Here is a 22,035-nt window from a genome sequence, read left to right as displayed (position 1 = left end):
CATAAAAACACGAATTGAAAGTGCTACAGTGCTGCAGGGTATTACAAGGCTTCCAGGATTAATAAAATAGATAAAAATAAGTATGCTTAAAAACAAGACTGCACTAGTCAGAACTGATCCATCTAAAAAAAAAAAAAAAACGTGAGTCTCCAGCTTTGATTTGAAAAGGCCAAGATCAGTAGTGGTGCGAATGTCCGGAGGCAGTTTGTTCCACAGCCTGGGGTGTCTGTACTTTGGGACTTTTAACAGAATCTGGTCCAAAGAACACAGGGCCTTACCATGATCATGCATAGTCAAAATCTCAGACAAGTAGGAGGGAGTCAGGCATTAATGGTATTAAAAAAAAAACAATATTAATGGTCATTAATTGCATTAAATATGTGAGTGTGAGACCATTCAATTCAATTCAGTTTTATTTATATAGTGTCAATAACACCACAAATTTTCTCAAGAGGCTTTGCAACACCTCCAGAGCGAGCCTGAAGATGGCAGTGGCAAAAGAAAATCTCCTTTTTAACAGGAACGAGTCTTAAACAGAACCTTCAGCTCATTTGGAGGGACTCATCTGCCTAAGGCCAGCTGGGTAGAGATAGATACATACATTCAACTAAGCAAACATGTAGAATCTAATGACAACACACACACATGATATAGCTGATGATTGTTACATGACATGATCAATAACTCATGCTTAAATTGTACATACTCCCTTTACAACTCCCTTTGTGTCCTTTATTTCCTCAATCTCTTTATTTCTTAAAGTCCATTTTTTTTTTTTTTTTTTTTTAACACTTATTTAAATTCTGTGTTTTCTGTACAAGAGAGCAAAGTGACCGGAGTCATATTCTTTGTATGTGCACACATACTTGGCCAATAAAGCTGACTCTTCTTCTTCTTCTTCTTCTTCTTCTTCTTCTTCTTCTCTTATTATTTCCAGACAGTTGGATCATAGAATGTATTTTTTTCAATAAAATTGTCTTGTTGGGCATTTACAATTACCATTGGTATTTTTGTTGATATTGTAACAGTCAGTTTTAAAAAAAATACTTAGGCAGTTATTCTATTAAGCTAACAATATGCTCGGAATAGTGGATATTGGCACCTTTCTAAAATAATAAGTCTTTTTTTTACAAAATTATTTTAATAATGAATATAATATATTGATTATTTTGTTCATTTTTTTGTGTGTTTTCTGAAAAACCTGAAAAAGATGACTTTATTTTAAAAGTGTGTCGATATTTCCTTAGTTTCGTCACGTAAATCAAATTCGGGATAAAAAATTGTAAAAGAAAGAAGTGATTGTAGATAAAGTTTACGTTGCATTATTTATTTTCCCTCTTGTTTCCAGTACGTCGGAAGAAATCTGCGCACTGGAGGAAATGCCACGTGTACATACTGCGCATGCCCGACGATTTTTACGTTGATCCTGCTGGGTGATCCCAACTTCCGGTGAAAGAAGAGAAGTGTCTCACACGATTACTCCGACAAGGCCTAGCGCTACTCACCCGTAGGTAGTTGGACGGGTTTTTTGTGGAAATAGCGATGGCCCTGTGATTGCCAGCAAGCCACCCAGTTAACTTTTTTTTTGAAGAAACTAGAAAACGTTACAGTGGGCGCTGTTCGCCTCAGCCCTACAGCTTTAAGCGTTACCCGCGACCTACTGCTAGTTGGCTAGCTTAAGACGCAGCTACCTATTCGCCAACCAAGCACCTCTAAATTAGATCCCGGTGTCTGTTTCAAGATGTCAACTGCGGGATTCAACGCTCAGAATGGGACTGGGAAGGGACAGGCATACGCAAACGGTGAGTCTCGTTTAAATGTAATTTAAAATTAGTGTTGACGAAGTAGCTCGCGTTGGCTAATGTTAACTCCCTTAAACCAAAGTAAGAAACAAACATACCAGCGGGTGTTAAGGGATCATTCCTAGATAGACAGATGCTTTATTCATCCCAAACTGGAAAATTACCCATTTCGGCAGTAATGTACAGTTATGAAATAAGAGAATTAAAATAAGTCAGTACAAAAACAAACAAAAAAAAAACATCTTGGGGCTATTTGCTGACTCTTTGCTAACTGGTTTTGCTTAACTTAGTTATGCTGTAACGTGAAGTAGCACAGAGGTATGGATACCCTGGTTAATCTTGACCTGTTACCTTACTGATTTAGGATGACTAAAATAGTGTACTTGTTTGCTAACTAGATAAACGTAGCCACTTGCTTGCTACTTTTAGTTTGTCGAGGTGGCATACCCAACAGGTTGACTAAATGGTCAATATACTTCATTAACCATGTGTGTTCCTCACATTTTAAATATAATATAACGGTAAGAATGTGTTTGATAGCTCAAACTTGTTCATCATGTTGTTCTAGTTTGTATAGACGTCTCAGTGTTCAGACTTGGGGTTAAAAGATGTTATTATTGCGAGGAAACTGTCAGGTAGTAATATTATCTTTTAAGCCTACGCCTGAACACAAGAAACAAAGCATCTGTGATGTGTTTGATATTTAAGCCGGTTGATTAGCCAGATACTCTCCTGACCTACTAAAATGGCCAATGAGCGTTAACTTGCCTTTTTTTTCCACATGTTACCTTAGGGATTTTCCAACATAATTTGCATTTCAGTCCAACATGATCTCATATGACTTTTTAAGTGGTTCTCTAACCGTTGTGCAGTGCAGATTTCTGTCAAATACCTCTGACTCGTGTGCGTTTCACTGTACATGTGGCATATTGGGTATGAGCCAGTTATATTAAAGCAGAGATTTCTCCAGCCTGAATCAATTCCATATTTCAATTTCACATCACTTACACATTTCTAAGGTGTTTAGAATAGAGTCAAACTTTAAATGTGCAGGTGAAGGAGCTTTCATGTCCAGTGCAGACACAAGCAAGTGCATTGGACACGTGTCTCAAATTCTTTTCTTGTTCTAAACTCCTTTCAACTTTCGGACGTCTCATTAAAGATGTTAACTGTGCTTAGCGTTCTGATCAATCTCAAACCGCCACGTGTCTGACAAACCATGAAAACTGAAGGCAGGTGCAGTGAAGTTTCAGAACAATACGTTTCAATTCATACTCTCCAGTAACGACAAAGTATAGCGTTAGGATGTCACTGAATGCAAATGTAGTTATTTCCTGTAAACCTTCCATTTGCTCACACTTGAAGGTGTCCTCTTGTAGAATAGAATAGAATGATCTTTATTGTCATTAAACAGTGTATAATGAAATTGGAGAGTTTCTCCTTTTCAGTTTAAACACAAACTATATACAAAATAGTGCAAAAGCTACACTTTGCAAGAGAACTGAAAATATAAACTATAATATAAAAAGAAATGTAAAATATATATATTACCGGTGAAGACAGAATTGACTGAATTATAATTCATTCCGTTTTATTATTTAGCACACGCCCCTTTGATGCTAGTGCAGGCAAATGTTAAAGTGGGCTGGACTGGAAACGCATTCGCTACTAATCAGTACCAGGGTTAAAGTCTTTTGCTCAGTACTATCAGCACCGTACGCTCGAGTCATTTTAACATGTTTACCTAGAATGTAGCAAACAGGTCTAATGACAATACAGGATTAAACTACTACTGTGTTAATTGGAACCAACTTTGCGGTGTGAGTTAAATAATTCCATTGTTATCTAAAGACGTTGTCACATGGTGACCCCTTCCCAGCCTTTCTCACAATCAGTGTCATTGTATGATAAAAATGGGCTTTAAACGTCCTCTGTTTCTGTTGTCATGCTTATATATGCAAAAAGAAATCATGTCCTTTAAATATATCTTTTTATTATTTTCTTCCTCTTTGATTGTAGCTTGATTTGTGATTGACTGAAAGGTCAGATTCTGATTGGACGGCAGTTTCCCCGCTCTGAGGAAGGACAGATATTTGAAGCGGATTAACTTTGTTCTTCTATTTCTGCTCATTGAGAAGAGTGGTTTTCTAATCCCTTCTCACTACACTGATTTACCTTTGCTGCTACTTGCATAGTAGAGGACTAAGTGGATTGTAGTGAATCCCTTAGTGTTGTGTAATCACTTACGGTGCAAACAGCAGTGCAATAGTGCTGCAATTTAAGCATTAACCTATTTATGTACATACTGTTTATTTTTTCCTATTCGTTAAGAAGCCTTTCAATTTTCATGCACCTGCTCTTATTTGCTTTGTATGTTTTGCATCACAGAAATTAAGGAGTAAAAGATAATCCTTGAGTCTAACACCTGCACGATGTATATATATATAATTAGATTAGTTTTAACAGTGCAGAAGTGTTGTGTTTTGCTACTGTTGTGTTCAGGACAGTAAAGTCAGACTCAGCTCAGAGCTCCACACTTATTTCCACTGAAGGCAGGTCATGTTGGGGTTAATCCAAGGAAAGAGATCTTACCCTGGGTTGCGCGAACGTTATTTATTTGAGTGGTTGTCACTTTCTGTACGAAGCCAACCGGTTTTCTTCTGTACTTTGGAACTTTCTGAACAGGTTTAAACATAATGACTGGCTGTAATACATCATGAATCACAAACTAAAACCCTTTTTTTTTGGCACAAAATCTATAACAGTGATTCCTGTGACTGGGAATCTAGCAGTTGGGCTTTTGTGGCTTTGAACATAACTGTTGACTGTTTCTGAGAGAGCTGCAATCATTGTAGTCATTTTGGTATCTGGTACACAAGAGGGTGTCCGACAGGCCTTTTCTTTGCAGTAGTGGCACTCGAGAACAGTTTGAAAAGAAAGAACAGCGTTGAAATGTAACGATCCTAGAATATTTTAGTTTACTTTGGATGGCTTGATTTGGGTTATTTGGTGTAGGATAAATGTGTGTTTTTGTCCATGTCTGATATCGATTGTCCGTCTGTTTCTTCTTCACGTGTTCAGGTCCATCACAGAATCCAGGGGTCAACTACAACATGACTCACCAACCGACCTACAATCAAATGCAGGCCAAAGCTCCTGCACCCCCCGGCCCTGGACTGTACCCTTCTGGGCCATACCAGCCTGTTCCCCCAGTTAGCTCCTATCAACCCGGCCCACCACTCACTTCCTACCCATCAGCCCCAGGGCAGTCACCATTGTCTAGGCCTCCAATGGCAGGCCTGGCATCTCATACCCCTCCTCAATCTGCCAGCCCCAGCCCCGGTCCTAGGCTGCCTCCCGCACAGGCTACGCCTCCTCCTCCTCCGGCTGTGTCCTCAAGTAGCTACTATCCAAGTCCTCAGCAGCCAATGGCTCCAGCGTGGCAGTACAACACAGCCCCCCCACCACCGATGGGCCCGTCAGCCTCCATGGTCACGCCTCCCCGCGGCCCCCCGGTAAATCACGTGAATCCAGCTGCAAGCGCAGCGGCGGTACCGGTGCCACCACCACCACCATCTTCAGCAGCTTACAGCACTGCACCTCCACCCCACATGTCCCAAAGCGCCACCCAACCTCCAGGCCCGGTGTTGCCCCCCACCTCCCTACATGGATACACTCAGCCAGGTAAGAACGTTAAGGTCCCACTGAAAGAGTTTTAACATCCAGGTAAAAAAAAAAAATGAAATGAAGGAAGAATTACACAGAGGTGATTAAATCGTTCCCAGTAACACCAGAGATGGTAATGATTCAGTCAGTCCCAAGGTCGGATCAATAAAAATGATTAATCGAACCCTCACGTTTCACTAAGACCATCAAAACGTAGACGGTTTAATTTGTGGTAATAGTTGCCAAATCACTGAAACCTTTTTGCATCGTATTTTTAAATCACGGTGCCTTCCAGTACGTTTTCTATAAAACGTCTTTTCCGTTGTCTTATTTTACTGACGCAGTGGTGCAGATATCTACAGTGCTGATATGTTGGAGCTGGACATTGCCCTCTGCTCCAGCACTGAACATGTTGGCGGTTTACTTCCTCTGGCTCCGTCCCAAGCGCAGAAACTCATTGGCTCTGAATTTGTACAAAGTTCAAATGAAAAAAAAAAAAAAAAAACAACAATACCAATTTCCAGTGGGATACTTTTTAATTTCAGTTTCTGGTACAAGTTGTTATGATTGAATAAATGCCTTTATAGTGGTGATATTAACCAAATATATGTCTATTGGGCATTAATGACATTTTGTCAGATTCTGGCTGACGTTTAATTTCCTGCTGTGATGTTAAAGGGCTGTGTCATGTTGGGAAGTAGTGTGACTTTTTTTTGCTAACAGGAAGTGGCTTTGTTGCATCATGTGTTGCTGATTTGTGATTTTGCAAATTCGCCACGCTGATTTAAAAAAAAAAAAATCTTTTAGTGCAACACATACAGAGGTCACATGACTGTCTGAGTCTGTCACCATCATATCTCAGATTGCCTTGAAACTTGCACCATCAGGACATACTGTATCTCGCCAGTTCGGTGAAGACAGCGGAAGCAAGAGTTAATCAGAACAGATTACGTCACTGTGGAGATATGTACACTGTGAGCATTTCAGATTTCATAATATTGCTCAAATAATATAATTAATATACTGAAAAGTGTCGGGTCTTTTTCCTGTGTATCGGAAAATTAGACATTTTGATAAATGTAAAATCCATGACGCACACTGTGTAGTAGAGGATTAAATATATTTTTTTGTCTTTATTTTAGCGTTTATTATACGTCTCCACTTTATTCTGAAGGTCGTCCCTGCTATTATAGATAGATTATTCATGTATATTAGTGCTGTCAAACGATTAAAACATATTAATCAGATTAATCATTCAATTAATCGCAATTAAATATCATTAATTTTTAATCTATATTAATCATGTTTCATTTGGCTTGAGCAAACAGACAAAAGAAAGAACGGAAATATACACTCATTTAATAAGTTTATTAAATTCCTTCTACAGTTTCAGCCAAACATGAAACAACTTTAACAACTTTTATCCACATTGATGTGGCCCCGTTCCTCCCTTTTTCAGCAGCCACTAACACAAACTAACTTGTTAACATTGTCCGAGAGGAGAGTTTCTTACTTGCGATGTTGCCTGCGACTGAGAACAGTCTCTGTTCTGGTTGCAGGAGTCTCCAGATATTTGTATTCCAGATATTTGGCATTAATGTGGCATCTTAAGCTGGAAGTGCTCCGGCTGAAAGAAAACTCCTCCTGCAGACTGTGCATAATATTTTGTCGGTCCACTGTTGTCTTTTCTTTCTTTTTCTTTTTTTTCCTACTCCACTTTCCAGGGTCAAAGTGCTGTTTAGCGTCTTCTATCGTTCCATATTTCATGCGGCCTTCGCTGACCCATAAGTCCATCAAGGAGTTTGTTTGTGTACAGAGAGGCCGCGGGCGAGTCGGTGCTCTGACGTTAGCTGGCTGCTTTAGTAGCACCACCAGCTGTTGTTGCTGCTACTCGGTGCTTATAATGTTACAGCACCTCTGTGCTGTCTCATATCTTTCACGTACGCGCTGTGCTAACAGGGTAGAGTTGTTTTACGTGTCACAGTGGCTCGGACGTAATTTTAGAAGCGATAACTCTGTCTAGATTATTGGAGTTGCCGGGGACTCTCCACTGAAACAGCGAGAGAGGTTGAAGAAGAAATTCAACGGTGACTTTGACTTGAGAAAGAAAATAGTGAGTGATTCTAGCCATTAAAGTGTGTTTTAGAAAATGAATGACGCTGTTGTTCATCACCAGGTGCTGCACCTCCTCCGATGAATCCCGTGGCTCCCCACACATACCAACCAAGCAGACCTGGCTATGGGCCTCCGCCTACAGGTCCTCCACCTTCAGGCCCGCCACCAACCATGAAACCCACACCGCCTCCCACCGGACCCCCAATGGCCAACGCCACACCTCCACCCCCCAGAGCAGACGGTACGAGTGTATTTACGTTACCCCGGCTGAAACCATCACATTGGAATAAATTGTCCTTTTTTTATGTGTGATTATGTTCTCTGCTGTACCCGCACATTTTTACTTTTTCACTTTTTTAAGTCTGCATGAGAATGGGCTCTCCCATAGCAATTGTTTGCCTAAGTCAGGACTTGGCTAAGAGTAGGAGACCTCGGGTTGGTGGTCAACAGATCATTCAAAAGAAAAATAAAGGGCCAGTTCCGAACATTTTATTGGTGCCGATTGTAAGATTCAACCTGTGTTGATCGATACGTGGTGTCACTAGGCGCTTGTCCTGTATGTTCTTTTGTAAACCAACCATTTTTTGTTCTAATCACCTGCCATTGTTTCCCTCCCCTACATGCCAGCTCAGTGTGGGGGTGCTGTTAGCAGCGCTCTTTCCCCAGCTGAGTCCGACTGCCAGGAGGGGGATATTGAATGTCCAGGTGTGGCCAGATCATTAGCCGTTAGACGCTGTATCAGTGCCGTGGTGCCAGTCCTGTCCTCTCTGTGCTGTTTGTCGTCGTACCTACGGATGCACTAGTTCTTTTCCTCACTAGAAAACAAGTCAAGTCACTCGAGCTTGACTGAGTTTTTTTTTTTTTTTTAAGTATCCGTGCATCCCTTGTCGCAACACTTTCCTGTTGGTAGTTTGTTTGCATGTTCTTCATCGTATCTCCTGTGCAACTGGTGAATAGATGTCTTATCAGTGCCGAAATTCAAACGATTCCTTAAGGCACCGATCGTTTCCACAATTGGCGTCATCGTTGTAGAATCGTCATAGTTTAGCGCCCTCCTTGTCTCAATCTCGCACATTTCATTCCATCCTCAGTGTCTGTGGTGAGCACACTGGGTCAGAAACGGCAAGCGTATCACGTGGACGACTCATATCACATCTGTGTTTTCTTTGCAACAGGAGCTGTGGCTGGCAATGGCCCACAAGCGACAAACAACTATAATCATGTTGACAACAACATGGGTAAGGCCTTTTTCTGTTTCTGTTCAGTTCTCACTATTTGGCAAATGGACGTCTTTACGGTTACGGTCGGTCAGTCACTAAAATCACGACTGGTTGTAGTATTTACCTTCATCTTCTCCAGCTCTGTGATTTTACAAATTGATTGTTTTTGATCAGTAAAGAATCGTCCAGGTTGACTGATGAGGTTTGGAGCTGCAGATATTTGCATGACTCGTGTTTGGTGAAATTTTTGGCCGTAAATCATACAAATATCTGTTACAAAAGTTTCAGCCGCCATTGTTAAAAGTGAAAAGTAGAGACAAATATTAACCCAAGTAGCAAAAGACACAGCCCCCATAAGGACTTGTGCTGTTGCAGAGTGAGCAGGACTGACGAGTGCACGAGTAAATGTATGTAGGTCAGTGCAGTACTGTAAATTAGGCTTTACTCTGTGGATGCATTAAATACCCACTGGCAAGAAAGTGTTTACTCGTACTGTTTGAGTAATGTTTGCACTGAACCAGGGTGCCTTAGGCCTTGGAACACGGTGCCTCTCAGACGTTGTGAAGTGTTGATAGACTGTGTTGCCTTCAAGAAAAGTATAGAATGACACCAGCTTCTTCCTTTTAAACGTGTTCTTTTTTTCACATCAACTGAGCTCACGCGTCGTCCCCCTTTTAATTTACAGGCGGCCTGACTCAACCTGGACCACCTGGTCGACATTTGGGCCACTACCCATCCCTCCCCCCCGGGTACCAGAACACCTCGGCTCCCCACGCTCCCTCCCCCATGCACCCTGCGATGCAAGCCGCCACGCAGCCTTACACTCAAGCACCTCAGCCGTACCAGCAGGTGAGAGGCCCGATGCTTTGCATGCAGCGTTTGCTTTCTAGCTTTTGTCATGCACATGCACACACATTCAAAACCTGTGTTTTTTTTTATCATTTGTTATGTCACATATTTAAATATACACATACAGGTTTTTTTTAAATGAATGTCATTTGAGAACGGTTAAGAAATCGGTTTTTAGAAGCTTTTTTTTCCTCTTTCTCAGCCGCCTGGTGGCCCTGGCATGGCCCAGCTGAGCCCGTCGCTGGCAGCCATGAGCCTCCAGTCCAGCACCCCAGAGTCCCTGAGAGTGGTCAACCTGCTCCAGGAGAGAAACCTGCTGCCCCCGAGCCCCGTGCCCGCCCCGACGCCCTGCCTCCCCCAGGACCTGCAGAAAGTCAACTGCCACCCAGAGTGAGCCGCAGTGTTGTGTTATTATCCCATCAGACTCACTGATAAATGCTTCCACAAACTGAGGGTTTTTTAGATAACAGTGGAAGTACTTGCAGTTAAAAGCGAAATGCTATTTGCGGTCAGTTTCCGACGCTGTTGACTGAAGTCGTCCCTGTTTGTTTCGTCTCTAGGGTTTTCCGTTCGACATTGACCAGCATCCCTCAGACCCAGTCTCTGCTCAATAAAGCCAAGATGCCTCTGGGCCTGCTGCTCCACCCGTTCAAAGACCTCTCGGTAATGCCTCACTTTAGCATTTAATGCTCGTACACAACACCAACTTTTCTACTTTACACACATATATATGAATGTTTTTTTTGGGGTGTGGAGTTAATCACTTCTGCTTGTTTTTAAAGCAGAACCTAACATCTATGTTTATCTGATTGCATTCATGCAAAGGAAATGTTAATTTACATCCTTATCCAGGGTTATATTTCTTACATTTTCTCCTTTTTTTTCCCCCCTGAGTATGATTTCATTAAATATACCGCTGGGGAAAAACTGTCACAATCATTTGGTCTATGTTCCTCTGTTAATCGAGGACACAAACAGCTGGACCGTTGCACAACTCGGGCAGCAACAAGAAAGCCTTTATTGGAATGGCATTTACAATGAGCCGCAAACAAGAAAACAAGGTTGCCCGAAGGCACGTGTCTCACAGAGGTTGTTGTTCTGTGGATTCGTCATTGCAGCAGCTTCCCGTGGTGACATCCAGCACCATCGTCAGGTGTCGATCCTGCAGAACCTACATTAACCCCTTCGTGTCTTTCCTGGACCAGAGGAGGTGGAAGTGCAACCTATGCTATCGGGTCAATGACGGTGAGAGAGGGGTGATGACTAAAATTTTTATTTCTTCACGCCTTAGTAAAGTGACCTGCCTCACTGAATGTTGTGTGTCTGTGAGCAGTTCCAGAGGAGTTTATGTACAACCCAGTCAGCAGATCATACGGAGAACCACACAAAAGACCCGAGGTCCAGAATGCCACCATCGAGTTCATTGCTCCTTCAGAATACATGGTGGGTTTCACCAGCTTTATTTACGTGATGAACTGTTATAACACGAATACATTTACAAGTTGTCCTTTTTCGTGTTATTGCATTGTTTTTTTTTGTATTAATTAACTTTTCTTTGCCCTGATTTTGTCCAGCTGAGGCCACCACAGCCTGCAGTTTACCTCTTTGTTCTGGACGTATCCCACAATGCAGTGGAAACGGGCTACCTGAATGTGTTCTGTCAGTCACTGCTGGACAACATCAATGCGTAAGTACAACAATCAGTTGAGAGTTTTTAACAGATCTCTCAGACAAAAGATACCTCGGATACTTTTAAATGCTCTGGAGCAGTGGTTCCCAACCTGGGGTCCCTGCCCCACCATCGGGTTTCATTTTTTTCACCAGATTTTAATCAGTATTGTGCGTGTCTCCTATGTGTACATTATGCAGGGCACTGTGCCGGATCTCCAGCATGTGGCCTTCGATCGCGATTAAAAATAAAATCAACATTTAGAACATGTTGATGTGGGATATTGTCAGATTCAAGCAGTCAGTTGAGTTCACCTACCAATGAAATGAGAGTAACGCAGCTTTCCTTCTCCAAACTAACATCACTAGCCAGTCAGAAGTACGGTGGGGCTGTGTCTTGGTTGGGATGATGCTGCATTCAAGACAACTTGGGGGGAAAATGAGCTCTGAGTTGTCAGACTAAGAAATTACTGATTCCAAAATAAAAATAGCTTCTGCACATATTTAATGTTCAACAAACAGTGACAATAAACCAAACTTATTTTTCTCCTCCGAGTTAACCTGTAACGTGAACGTTATGATATCAGAAGTCTGAAATTTCCGGGTTTTCATGAAGGCATCATCAAAGCTGCCATTTTTTTCATCATAGTCACTGTTCTCAGCAAGATGGAGAGTAAATTTCTGAAGCTGGGAGAATGTCTCCTAACGACAAACAAAGGACTTAAAAAACATGGCAGCTGCAACGTGATGTTTCTTTCCCCCCAGATAATAAGCAGCACATGGAGACCACACCATGATGCAAATGAAAAAAACATTACACATTGAGACCAGGCCACCAATTCTATGCGGAGACAGATCACACTGGTCAGCTTTCACTCCCCATATCCGTCACTGAGCCTCGGCCGTGACCACTTCACCGCCTTCCCTGGCCTGAACCGCTTTGACAGCTGCAGACGAGGAACACCCCACAGTCATCCAACATCACGGCGTGGCCCTGGAAATCCTCCCACTTGTCCGTTTTGTTCACTTGCTCCCTGATACATCCAACCCACTGACCCGTGATAAGAAGACGATCGATGTTATTCACCTCACCAGCTTGGTGCAGGGAGCTTTAGGGTTTCGTAGGTAGTAGTACCGCCTGTCATCAGAGTGCAGGCTTCACTCATGTGTGCGTTTGTCTTAGGCTTCCTGGAGACTCTCGGACAAAAGTAGGCTTCATCACCTTCGACAGCACCATCCACTTCTACAACCTCCAGGAGGGACTTTCTCAGCCTCAGATGCTCATCGTGTCTGACATCGAAGGTGAGACGCAGCCCACAGTAAAGGTCGCACTCTCGTTATTTAACACCAGCACGACACCAGCTGCCGTCTGCAGACGTACGCCGAGTACTTAAAACACATAAACGCTGAAGGTTACGGACTCTCAGTGTCGGTGAACGTGGCTGTTTTGTATGAATTTCTGTAAAAACATTCAGCGCGTATCTGACCGTGTGTCAGTATTTGACCGTTTAGTTATTATTCTTGGGTCGTGTGCACCACAGTATCAGTGTGTGAATGTGTGTTTGCTCCACAGATATATTTTTACCAACACCAGACAGCCTTCTAGTAAACCTCAATGAATGCAAAGAGGTAAGGCCATGTACTTATCATGAACTCACATTTAAATTTTTTCCTGTTTCTTTACGCCACATAGAACATGAATTCTTGTCTGTGAACCTACTTGCTAGAAAGTAGAGATTAGTTTCTTGATCGTTCACGCTCTGTATTTGTTTCTCAGCTCGTGCAGGATCTGCTCAAGAGCCTCCCGACTTTATTCGAGAAGACGATGGAGACCCAGTCCGCCCTGGGTTCAGCTCTGCAAGCGGCCTTCAAGCTGCTGTCGCCCACCGGGGGGCGCATGTCCGTCTTTCAGACCCAGCTGCCTAACCTCGGCGTGGGGGCGCTTCAGTCCAGAGAAGACCCCAACCAGCGGGCGTCTGCCAAGGTTAGAGCCCCGGTGACGATGAGGTTTCTCCAGGGAGTCGATGAGAATCCTGCACATCCTGCAGCAACAGATACCACTTAAAATATTTACAGAAAATACAACAGAACATTGTTTTTTCTACTGATGATATGCTGCTTTTCTTTACTGTTTTATTATTATAAGTTTATTACAAAAGATTAGGAACTTGTGTTTTTTTTTTATAATTAAGATGCAACACACTGACTATTACATGAGCAGCTAAAAGAAATTAAACCACCAGGGTTTTATTCACATTTTGCATCGTTAGCAGTCATTCGTACACGTTGATGATTCTCTGCTTTACGTTCTGATTTATGTACTCATTGTCCTATGGTTTGTGGTTTCTCTTTCAGGACATCCAGCACTTATCCCCAGCGACCGACTTCTACAAGAAGCTGGCTCTGGACTGCTCCGGCCAGCAGGTGGCCGTCGACCTGTTCCTGCTCAGCGCCCAGTACTGTGACTTGGCTTCGCTGGGTGAGTCTCCAACTGAATGAACCGGAGACAAGAGACGGACAATAAGTTGAAAATGTGAACTTACACATTTAGTGCACGATAGAGGAAGTTTTCCCCTGATGTAACTTACCTTATAATTTCATTTCTGGTTATTATGTTAAGGTTGCATTAAATGAGAAAGAACATTAAGTCTGTGTAATCATATTAGGATAATTATTATAGGCTTATAACAGAGCCTTATTACACCACAGGTAAACAGAAAGAGTTTGTTTATATGTGTATATATATAAACTGAGACAATCTACCTGACTTGCTTCATTATTTATCTTCTTGTGTCACTTCTCTCTTGCAGGCTGCATATCCAGATACTCAGCAGGGAGCGTTTACTACTACCCCTCCTACCACCACCAGCACAACCCGGCTCAGGTGGAGCGCTTCCAGAAGGATCTGAAGAGATACTTAACTCGGAAGATTGGCTTTGAGGCCGTCATGAGGATACGCTGCACCAAAGGTCTGTGGAGTGTAGAATACGCTGTACGTTAAATATGCATTCTGAGGTTTACTCAGTCCCTCATGTCTCAGCGCAGAGGCTTTTCACTGTTCCACTTCTTGCCTTTATTTCAGTTCTGCAGCGTTGTTCTAAGAATAAACATTAGGATTGGATTGTGTCGGCGTCTCACTTTGGATGGAACATTTATTAGTGAGATGTTTGGACTTTAATACGGAAACACTAAGTGGCCATGCGTTTACATATTGTTTTTTGTGCCAACGAGTTAATTATCTCTAAATCATAATATATATATAGAGAGAGAATTCTGTCATGCTGACTGATGCATACACTATAATGTAGTAAAATAATATCCCAATGTAACGGGTCTGCTTCAAGGTGAGCTGTTTGATTTGTGCTTCAGTATTTGCTGGATATCGATTAATTTTGTGGAGATCCCAAGAAAACTAAGCTTTGTTTTTTCAGAGATAACAAGATAAATAACTCTCGAGAAATCTCTAGAAAACTGAGGAAATTAACTCGTTATCACAGGAAAATGGAGGTAACAATATGCATGAATGCATGGCCGCTTGGGGCTTCCGTACTTTTAAAGGATATTCAAGTTTTGGTGTTTTATTTTCTATGGCACAGGTTAGCTAGGTTAGCTACGTTAGCATGAATCATGGAACTACAAGAGCTGCATTAACTGGAAGTGAAAAAGGCTGAAATATCCTGTCGAGGTGTCATCAAATTGTTACACAGGAATTATTGTTTTAATCATTTGCATGCAATGCTGTTTGACAGTGCAGCACACGTTAATGATGTCTTTATGAAGCATCGTAAAATATTTCTGAAGCCCGGGAACAATAAAGTTTTATTTTGCATTTTACTCTTTGGTGCATTTCCGGTTGGATTGATTTTTCTTTTTTCCCCTCATTTCATCTCTCCGCAGGTCTGTCCATCCACACGTTCCACGGAAACTTCTTTGTGCGCTCCACGGATCTGCTGTCCCTCCCCAACGTCAACCCGGACGCCGGCTTCGCGGTTCAGATGTCCATCGAGGAAAACCTGGACGACATGCAGGTCGTCTCTTTCCAGGCGGCGCTGCTTTACACCTCCAGCAAAGGTACACACACACACACACACAACACACACAACACACACACACACAGAGGGTTGATTTGTTTTCTATTTGAATATTAAAAATCTCTCTGTCTTCAGTTTTTATTTAAATAACATGAGTTTTCTCTTCCAGGAGAGCGGAGGATCCGTGTGCACACTTTGTGTCTACCTGTGGTCAACTCTCTGTCGGACGTCTTTGCCGGGGCTGATGTTCAAGCTATCACTGGACTGCTGGCCTGCATGGGTACGAACTGCACAATATATATGATATAAATTTTATTTTCAGGCTCGTTTGCGGCGGCTTTAAGCAGGGATGTGAAAGTTAACATGAATTTGCACAGAGCTCGGAAACGATTCCTCGCAGCCACAGTTAATAGTCTCTTTATTTGGCTCGATGCTAAACCCTCGGGAGGGTTTTCATCCGCTGTCCTTAGCGCAGACAGATGGTGATGAGTGTCGACAGCTGCGGTTGCCGAGCAACCGTCGCTTACTGAGCAGCGAGGTCTGTGCTGGCTCGGAGAATGGACGCTGACATCAAAATGTATTACGGACGAGTTCGTTTTAATCTCGTGGTGAACATCAGCCCGGAGAGCTGTTTAAGCCTCGGCGCCGTCTGCGCTATGTACAAACAGCCAACTAGTGTTTGCAAAGGATTCTTTCAAATTAAAACATATTTTATAGAAGTTACCAGATTAAATGTCATACCAGTCATGATTCAGCAAACTCATATACAACAGAAGGACATAAATTTGTAGTAATGAGTAGATTTAATAATAATAGTAAATCGTTTATCTTCGTTCAGTTAAAACTAGGATTCTGTCAGATAAAAATCATGAATTCGTTCTGATTCTCATCCCTCCTCCCGCTCCTTCTCTCCAGCTGTGGACCGTTCGGTGACGGCCAGTCTGAGCGACGCCAGGGACGCGATGACCAACGCCGCCATCGACTCGCTGACGTCTTACCGCCAGTCTGTTCTGACCATCCAGCAGCCCGGCCTGCTGGCCCCGGCCTGCCTCAGACTCTTCCCGCTCTACACCCTCGCCCTGCTCAAACAGGTAATGTTTGAATGTGAATTCGCGTGGTTAATTTATGAATTTAAAGAGGTCGGAAGTCGGGACTGGGAGTTAGACTTTAGACTTTCTTGTCCCCTCGGGAACAGCACCGTCTCCACTCCACAAAGATGAGCAAAGCACATGAATACAGTTTTGTCTGTCTTCCAGTGTGTGTCTCTTAACATTAAGTCCAGGCCACTCTGACCCATTTAGCGATGGCTCATGGCTGCAAGCGCTTGACTTGTCTGAATATAACTTGGTGTGTTCAATATTTACAGTTTTTTTTTTTTTGTGCAAAGTGACTAATATTATTGCTATAATGTTGAACTAAATTTAGGCTATTTAAGTTCCACAAATTGTAAACTGATGGGATAACTTGAACCAACTTATGAGTCTTTTACTAGAATTATTTGTAGAGATGAAACCTACAAGACCACATGCAGAAGAAAATCATAAAAATATTAAAAAGTTTTAATTGTGGAAAAAAAAAAAACACTATTAATCACAGTTGTTATTTATTGCTATGATGTTTTGATTTTTAGCCGTTGTTAGCGTGACAGGGGCTTGTAGTTCCCATATAACACATAAAAAACTGAAATTACACTATAACAGCATTTCAACAAATGTATGTGGAAACATCCTGTTTGTACAGCTGATTTAATGCAGTAAAAACTAATCGGGAGTGCTAATAAACAGAATATTACAGGAGCTTCTAGCTACTGTTTACACAAGCGGCGGCCATCTTGGTAACTCAACCTCGGGGACAGTGAGGACGACCTTCCGAGTAGAAAGTTCTGACTTCCGAGTACAAATGGAACGCACCGCTTCTGCCTCCAATAAGGAGCCTTCTTCCGGATTCACTCATTAAAAGCCTCTTAGCCTCGACTGATCCAGTGTCATGTTTTTGCAGAAAGCTTTCCGGACAGGCACCAGCACCAGGCTGGATGACCGGGTGTTTGCCATGTGTCAGCTGAAGTACCAGCCGCTCTCCTACGCCATGCTGATGATCCATCCTGCTCTGTACCGTCTCGACGATCTGACCGACGAGGTGAGGACGATTTAAGATTAATCGTATTTCGCATTATTGAAAAAACAACTGTTTTGTAAAAGAAAGTTTATTTATTTATTTATTTTTTTTGCATGTTTAAGACTATTTTTTTAGATCAAATGCATGTTCTTGAACTTAAATAGTTACTGAGGAATCTTTTCTTTGCTTCATCTCCAGGGCGCTTTGAACATCAGTGAGCGAACTATCCCTCAGCCCAAAGTGCTGCAGCTGTCGGTGGAGAAGCTCAGCAGGGAGGGAGCTTTCCTCATGGACGCTGGGATCGTACGTTTTTAAAATTACAACTCCATGTTTGAAGCTGACATGTCATATCTACATTTATAAACCCTAAAGATGCTTCGGATACAGATTCTCTGTGCAGCTCTGGGTGATTGTATTTGAACAGTGGTAATTAGAGCACAATAAAGGGAGAACTTGTTTGATTTTGTCCAGACCTGCTGTTACACCCTAAATGTGCAGATGGCACATGACTTTAAAACACAAGTGCAGGCTTCGTTTATGTTCCCCAGTAAAGAGGGCGTTTTTGTGATCGGATTTAAAATACACTCATGTTCTGCTCTAAAAAGGTGATGTATCTGTGGATCGGACGGAACTGCCACCCCAACTTCCTCACACAAGTCCTGGGAGTTCCAAGCTACGCTGCCGTGCCTGAAAACCTGGTGGGAAACCTCAGCAAACAAATCGCTGCTGCTGCGTTGCCGTGGTTGTTGTTGTTGTTGCTGTTGATCCTAAAATAACGCGACCGTTTCTCTCTTCTCACAGTATCTGCTCCCGGAACTGGACACGGCAGAGTCGCAGAGGACCAGAGCGTTCGTCGGCTGGCTGAGGGATCAGAGGCCCTTCTTCCCCTCTCTGCATGTCATCAGGTGGGTGTTGCAGAAGAACGTGGAAGTTCTCGTGTGTGATCCAGCCGGTGGATTTTCACTTAATTCACTTTCAGAAATCAAACAGATGAGAAGCTCTTATTTGAAGCTGAGCTACAGGAGTTGAGGAATCTCAGCCTTTCACGCGTTGCGTGATATTATTTAGGAGGAGATGTTTAAAGTTACCGTTTGCAGATTCTTTTTTCTTTTTCTTATTTACACATGACTGAACTGTTTTTAAATCTTTAATCTCTTCATCCCAATGAGCACAAATTCAATCACACAAATTTATGAACCTAAAACAACCTTTAATGTCAGTTTTACTAAAACCTTTAATTCTTTAAGAACTGGCAAGTAAATACTGATGTTGACTCCACATCTGTTCTTAAAAATAACTTTAAAAATGATTCAGCTAATTCTCAATGAATTCTTCAGTATTACATTGTCAAACATTGTCAAGTCATTTGAGTGGTTTGTGATACAGAACAATAAGAGTATTTTTTTCAGTAGCTGCGTTGCCCAGTGACATATTTTTTTGTATATATTGAGTGTAAATGTAAAAACAATGGGACACCACCGCCATCCGTTTGAGTGAAAACATACCATTAGCAGTAAATATAAAGTAGTAGTCAGTGTTTATTTTGTGTTAGTAGCATTTGTCGGCCAGAAAACGGGTGAAGCGGCTTCTGTTAGTCAGGCAGACACGTAAATAATGTTGTTGCTGAGCGATGATCGTGACCTTATATAGAAAAACTTGGAAAAACAGGGGCTTTATGTCCATGTAGCTTAACAGCTGAGTGATATATGACATCTGTCATCAATTCATAATCATTCCATAAGGTTAAATTAATTAATCCTGACATAAATACAGCATGAAGTTTTGCGACGTTAACTCTTTTGTGAACGTACCTCTGTGTCATTACCTGCTGTCATTTGAGTTCAGTATCAACATTTGTTACTTTGACTTTTTAACATGAAGTTTGAATTTTTGACGTCATAAGTAACAACTCTGACAGCTGACTTTAGCTAATGTTAGCATCATAATTTAGTCCCACGGCTTTGTCCATCTGTGTCCACCCATTTTATTTATTTATTTTTTTAATTTTTTTATTTTAATGGCCTGAATTTAACTTGGTATCGAATCAGAAAGAAAATCAGTGGTATCGAACATCACTATCTAAGAACAATACACAATGCGTCATCTTCTGCTGTTTCTACTTATAAGGAGGTGTGGCCTTACCGGTGACCTCATTGGTAAGGGGGCGTGGCCATGCCAGTGACATAAGATAAGATAAGATAAGATAAGATAAGATAAGACTGTACTTTATTTGTCCCCATTGGGGAAATTCAAATGTTACAGCAGCACAACAGTGACCAGAAAGAAATTAGAGAATTAAAGAAATTAAATAGGAAAACAACATTAAACAGGCAACAAGCAACAAAAAGTACAGTACAAAAAGTACACAAAGTGACAGCAGTAGTGGCAGCATAGGGTTACTCTCTTCTATAGAAACGTGTTTCCCTGAACAAGGAAATTCTTATTTTTGACTTTCCACCCAAGTCTTAAGCAACTCCACTTAACAAATCTTCCCTTTTTTTCCATGTCGTGACTCAGGGACGAGAGCCAGCTGAAAGCCAGCTTCATGCAGAACATGATCGAGGACCGAACAGAGTCGGCCCTGTCCTACTACGAGTTCCTTCTCCACGTCCAGCAGCAGATCTCTAAATAATCTTCAGACGGCGGAGCAGCGAAGCGAGGACGCGCATCGGTGTATGTGTGTGCGTATATATGTATATGACGTGTGTGTGTGTGTGTGTGTGTGTGTGTGTGTATGAGTATATGAGTATATGACAGAGAGAGAGAGATAAAAAGCAAGGACGCCTCTCGCTCCATCTCCAGCTGTGCGCCACCATATCTCCGAGGAAAAAACCTGAGCTGAACTGACGTGAGGCATCGGCCAAATCAAATTATGTGACGGACAGAGCGAAGATGTTATTTGGCACTTTTTACCCGGCTGAAGCCACGCGCTGGAAGGAACAACTAAACTGAAAAAAAAAAATAAATAAATAAAATAAATAATAAAAAAAAAGAAAGGCAAGAAATCCACGATGATTATGTCAATAATTGAACAAATCAGTGTTTATTCTAATAGAACAATGCTGTCTAAGAGAGGGTATCGTTCAGATACGCAACAGGCAAATACGTGTGTGTGAAGTGTTTTTCGTTCACGAAGCACAGTCGTCTTTACTAATACGAGTCTGTAGGTTTGTGAGAAAGGGTCGGCGCTCGCAGGCTGTTCGTTCATGGGTGTCACTTGGAGTATTTGTACACACCTGAGCTCTAACAGCAACTCTAATAATATAACATACTGAAGGACAGAGCGTGTGCTTTTTTTTTTTTTTTTTTTTTTTTTTTTTTTTATTGGACAGTCATTATAAGTGTGTGTTGAACAAACCTGTAGATTGTGTTGAATTTGAACGGCGCGTGGAGGCGGGTTTGCCGCCCGCGCCGTCTTGAATGTGTGGATTTGGCAGCGGAAAAGTCGTTTCTTTGGTCGGATCTGTCCTCGTGTCATCTTTTCTCTGTCTGGACACACCTCTATTCATTTCATTCTTCTTTTTTTTTTCTCTCCTCGTGATTAATTTATGAGACTCCCAATCTGATTAAATTCTATAATTGCCTTGTATGGGAACTCACTTTTATTATTAAACCTCTGTTTAAATACAGACTCTATATATATGAAATATTTTAATATAATAGGATATGGGAAATTCTTTAACACAGACCATAACGAAGCCATTGTGATCTTTTAATCTTGCTTATTGATACTTGTATATTGAACAGACTGCATTATATAAAGGTTAAGACGTGCTGATGATTTTAGTAGAAACATTTAAGGTGAAATGACGCTAAGAAAGAAAATAAAAATGTTGGGACTTTTTAAACGTAGTTTGTGCGTTGGTGGGTGAACAGTGTTTATTGTGTGGAAAGCGAAGACTTCGACGCAACATGGACCAACACAGTCACGATTTCTCTCGAGTGAGTTTGAATCAAGATTTGTTTTGATTTGGTCTGATTTCATACAGTTTGTAATCTATGTATTATATAAGCAAGAAAAAATTGTATTTAGGAACAGACGAATATGTTTTGGTCTTCATGCACAAAATTCTTTCATAAAAAAAACTCCTGAAAATAAAAATAGTCTTGTTTTCTATTTTTTTTTTCTTCCTGGTCCAGAAGGAATAAATTATCCCCCCAAAAAATCTAACACCTTAATTTTAATCTTTTGACTTGCGAAGTTTAGTTTTTGTTTCGCCTAAAGAGGAAAATGTGTCATTAAAAAAGACAACGCCCTGATAACATCACTTTCTTGGGTTGGATATAAACGTGTATTCGACTTTATAGACAACATAAAGTTTTGCAATCAAACACTTGCAGCCCACACTCTACAAAAAATACAGCCATAACATTATGACCACCGAGAGGAGAAGTATGAGGCAGAAGCTGCTGAAGCTGGAAAAAAATGGACAAGTGAAAGAATTTGATGACTTCAGGAGGAACAGGACACCAGTGGAGCCCATCGTCACCGTGGAGGTGGAAGTAGTGGACCGCTACGAGTACCTGGGAGTCTACATGAACAAGAACAGGCTGGACTGGAGGGACTAC

The 22,035-nt window shown here is 41.7% G+C and overlaps 1 protein-coding gene across 3 annotated transcripts; it reads left to right on the top strand.

Moving 5' to 3' along the window:
- The first annotated feature begins 1,434 nt into the window (after positions 1–1,434).
- Positions 1,435–21,568, top strand: sec24a (SEC24 homolog A, COPII coat complex component). 3 transcript variants are annotated; one of them, XM_047607055.1, is made up of 24 exons: positions 1,435–1,802; positions 4,884–5,486; positions 7,645–7,824; positions 8,211–8,288; positions 8,759–8,821; positions 9,489–9,652; positions 9,855–10,042; positions 10,213–10,315; positions 10,774–10,897; positions 10,986–11,095; positions 11,227–11,339; positions 12,504–12,622; positions 12,894–12,949; positions 13,098–13,304; positions 13,676–13,799; positions 14,131–14,289; positions 15,218–15,391; positions 15,521–15,631; positions 16,267–16,442; positions 17,350–17,487; positions 17,665–17,769; positions 18,072–18,164; positions 18,268–18,371; positions 19,984–21,568. In XM_047607055.1, exons 1-24 carry the CDS (start codon positions 1,742–1,744, stop codon positions 20,096–20,098), a joined length of 3,468 nt encoding a protein of 1,155 aa, XP_047463011.1. In that variant the 5' UTR covers positions 1,435–1,741; the 3' UTR covers positions 20,099–21,568. The 3 variants fall into 3 exon arrangements, with proteins under 3 accessions (XP_047463011.1, XP_047463010.1, XP_047463012.1); XM_047607054.1 differs by having other exon boundaries at positions 10,771–10,897; XM_047607056.1 differs by lacking the exon at positions 8,211–8,288 and having other exon boundaries at positions 1,436–1,802; positions 10,771–10,897.
- The last annotated feature ends 467 nt before the right edge of the window (positions 21,569–22,035 follow it).

The sequence above is a fragment of the Mugil cephalus genome, chromosome 15 (assembly GCF_022458985.1).
Source record: "Mugil cephalus isolate CIBA_MC_2020 chromosome 15, CIBA_Mcephalus_1.1, whole genome shotgun sequence".
In the NCBI taxonomy this organism is placed as follows: domain Eukaryota; kingdom Metazoa; phylum Chordata; class Actinopteri; order Mugiliformes; family Mugilidae; genus Mugil; species Mugil cephalus.
This window is presented reverse-complemented; position numbering and strand designations above follow the sequence as displayed.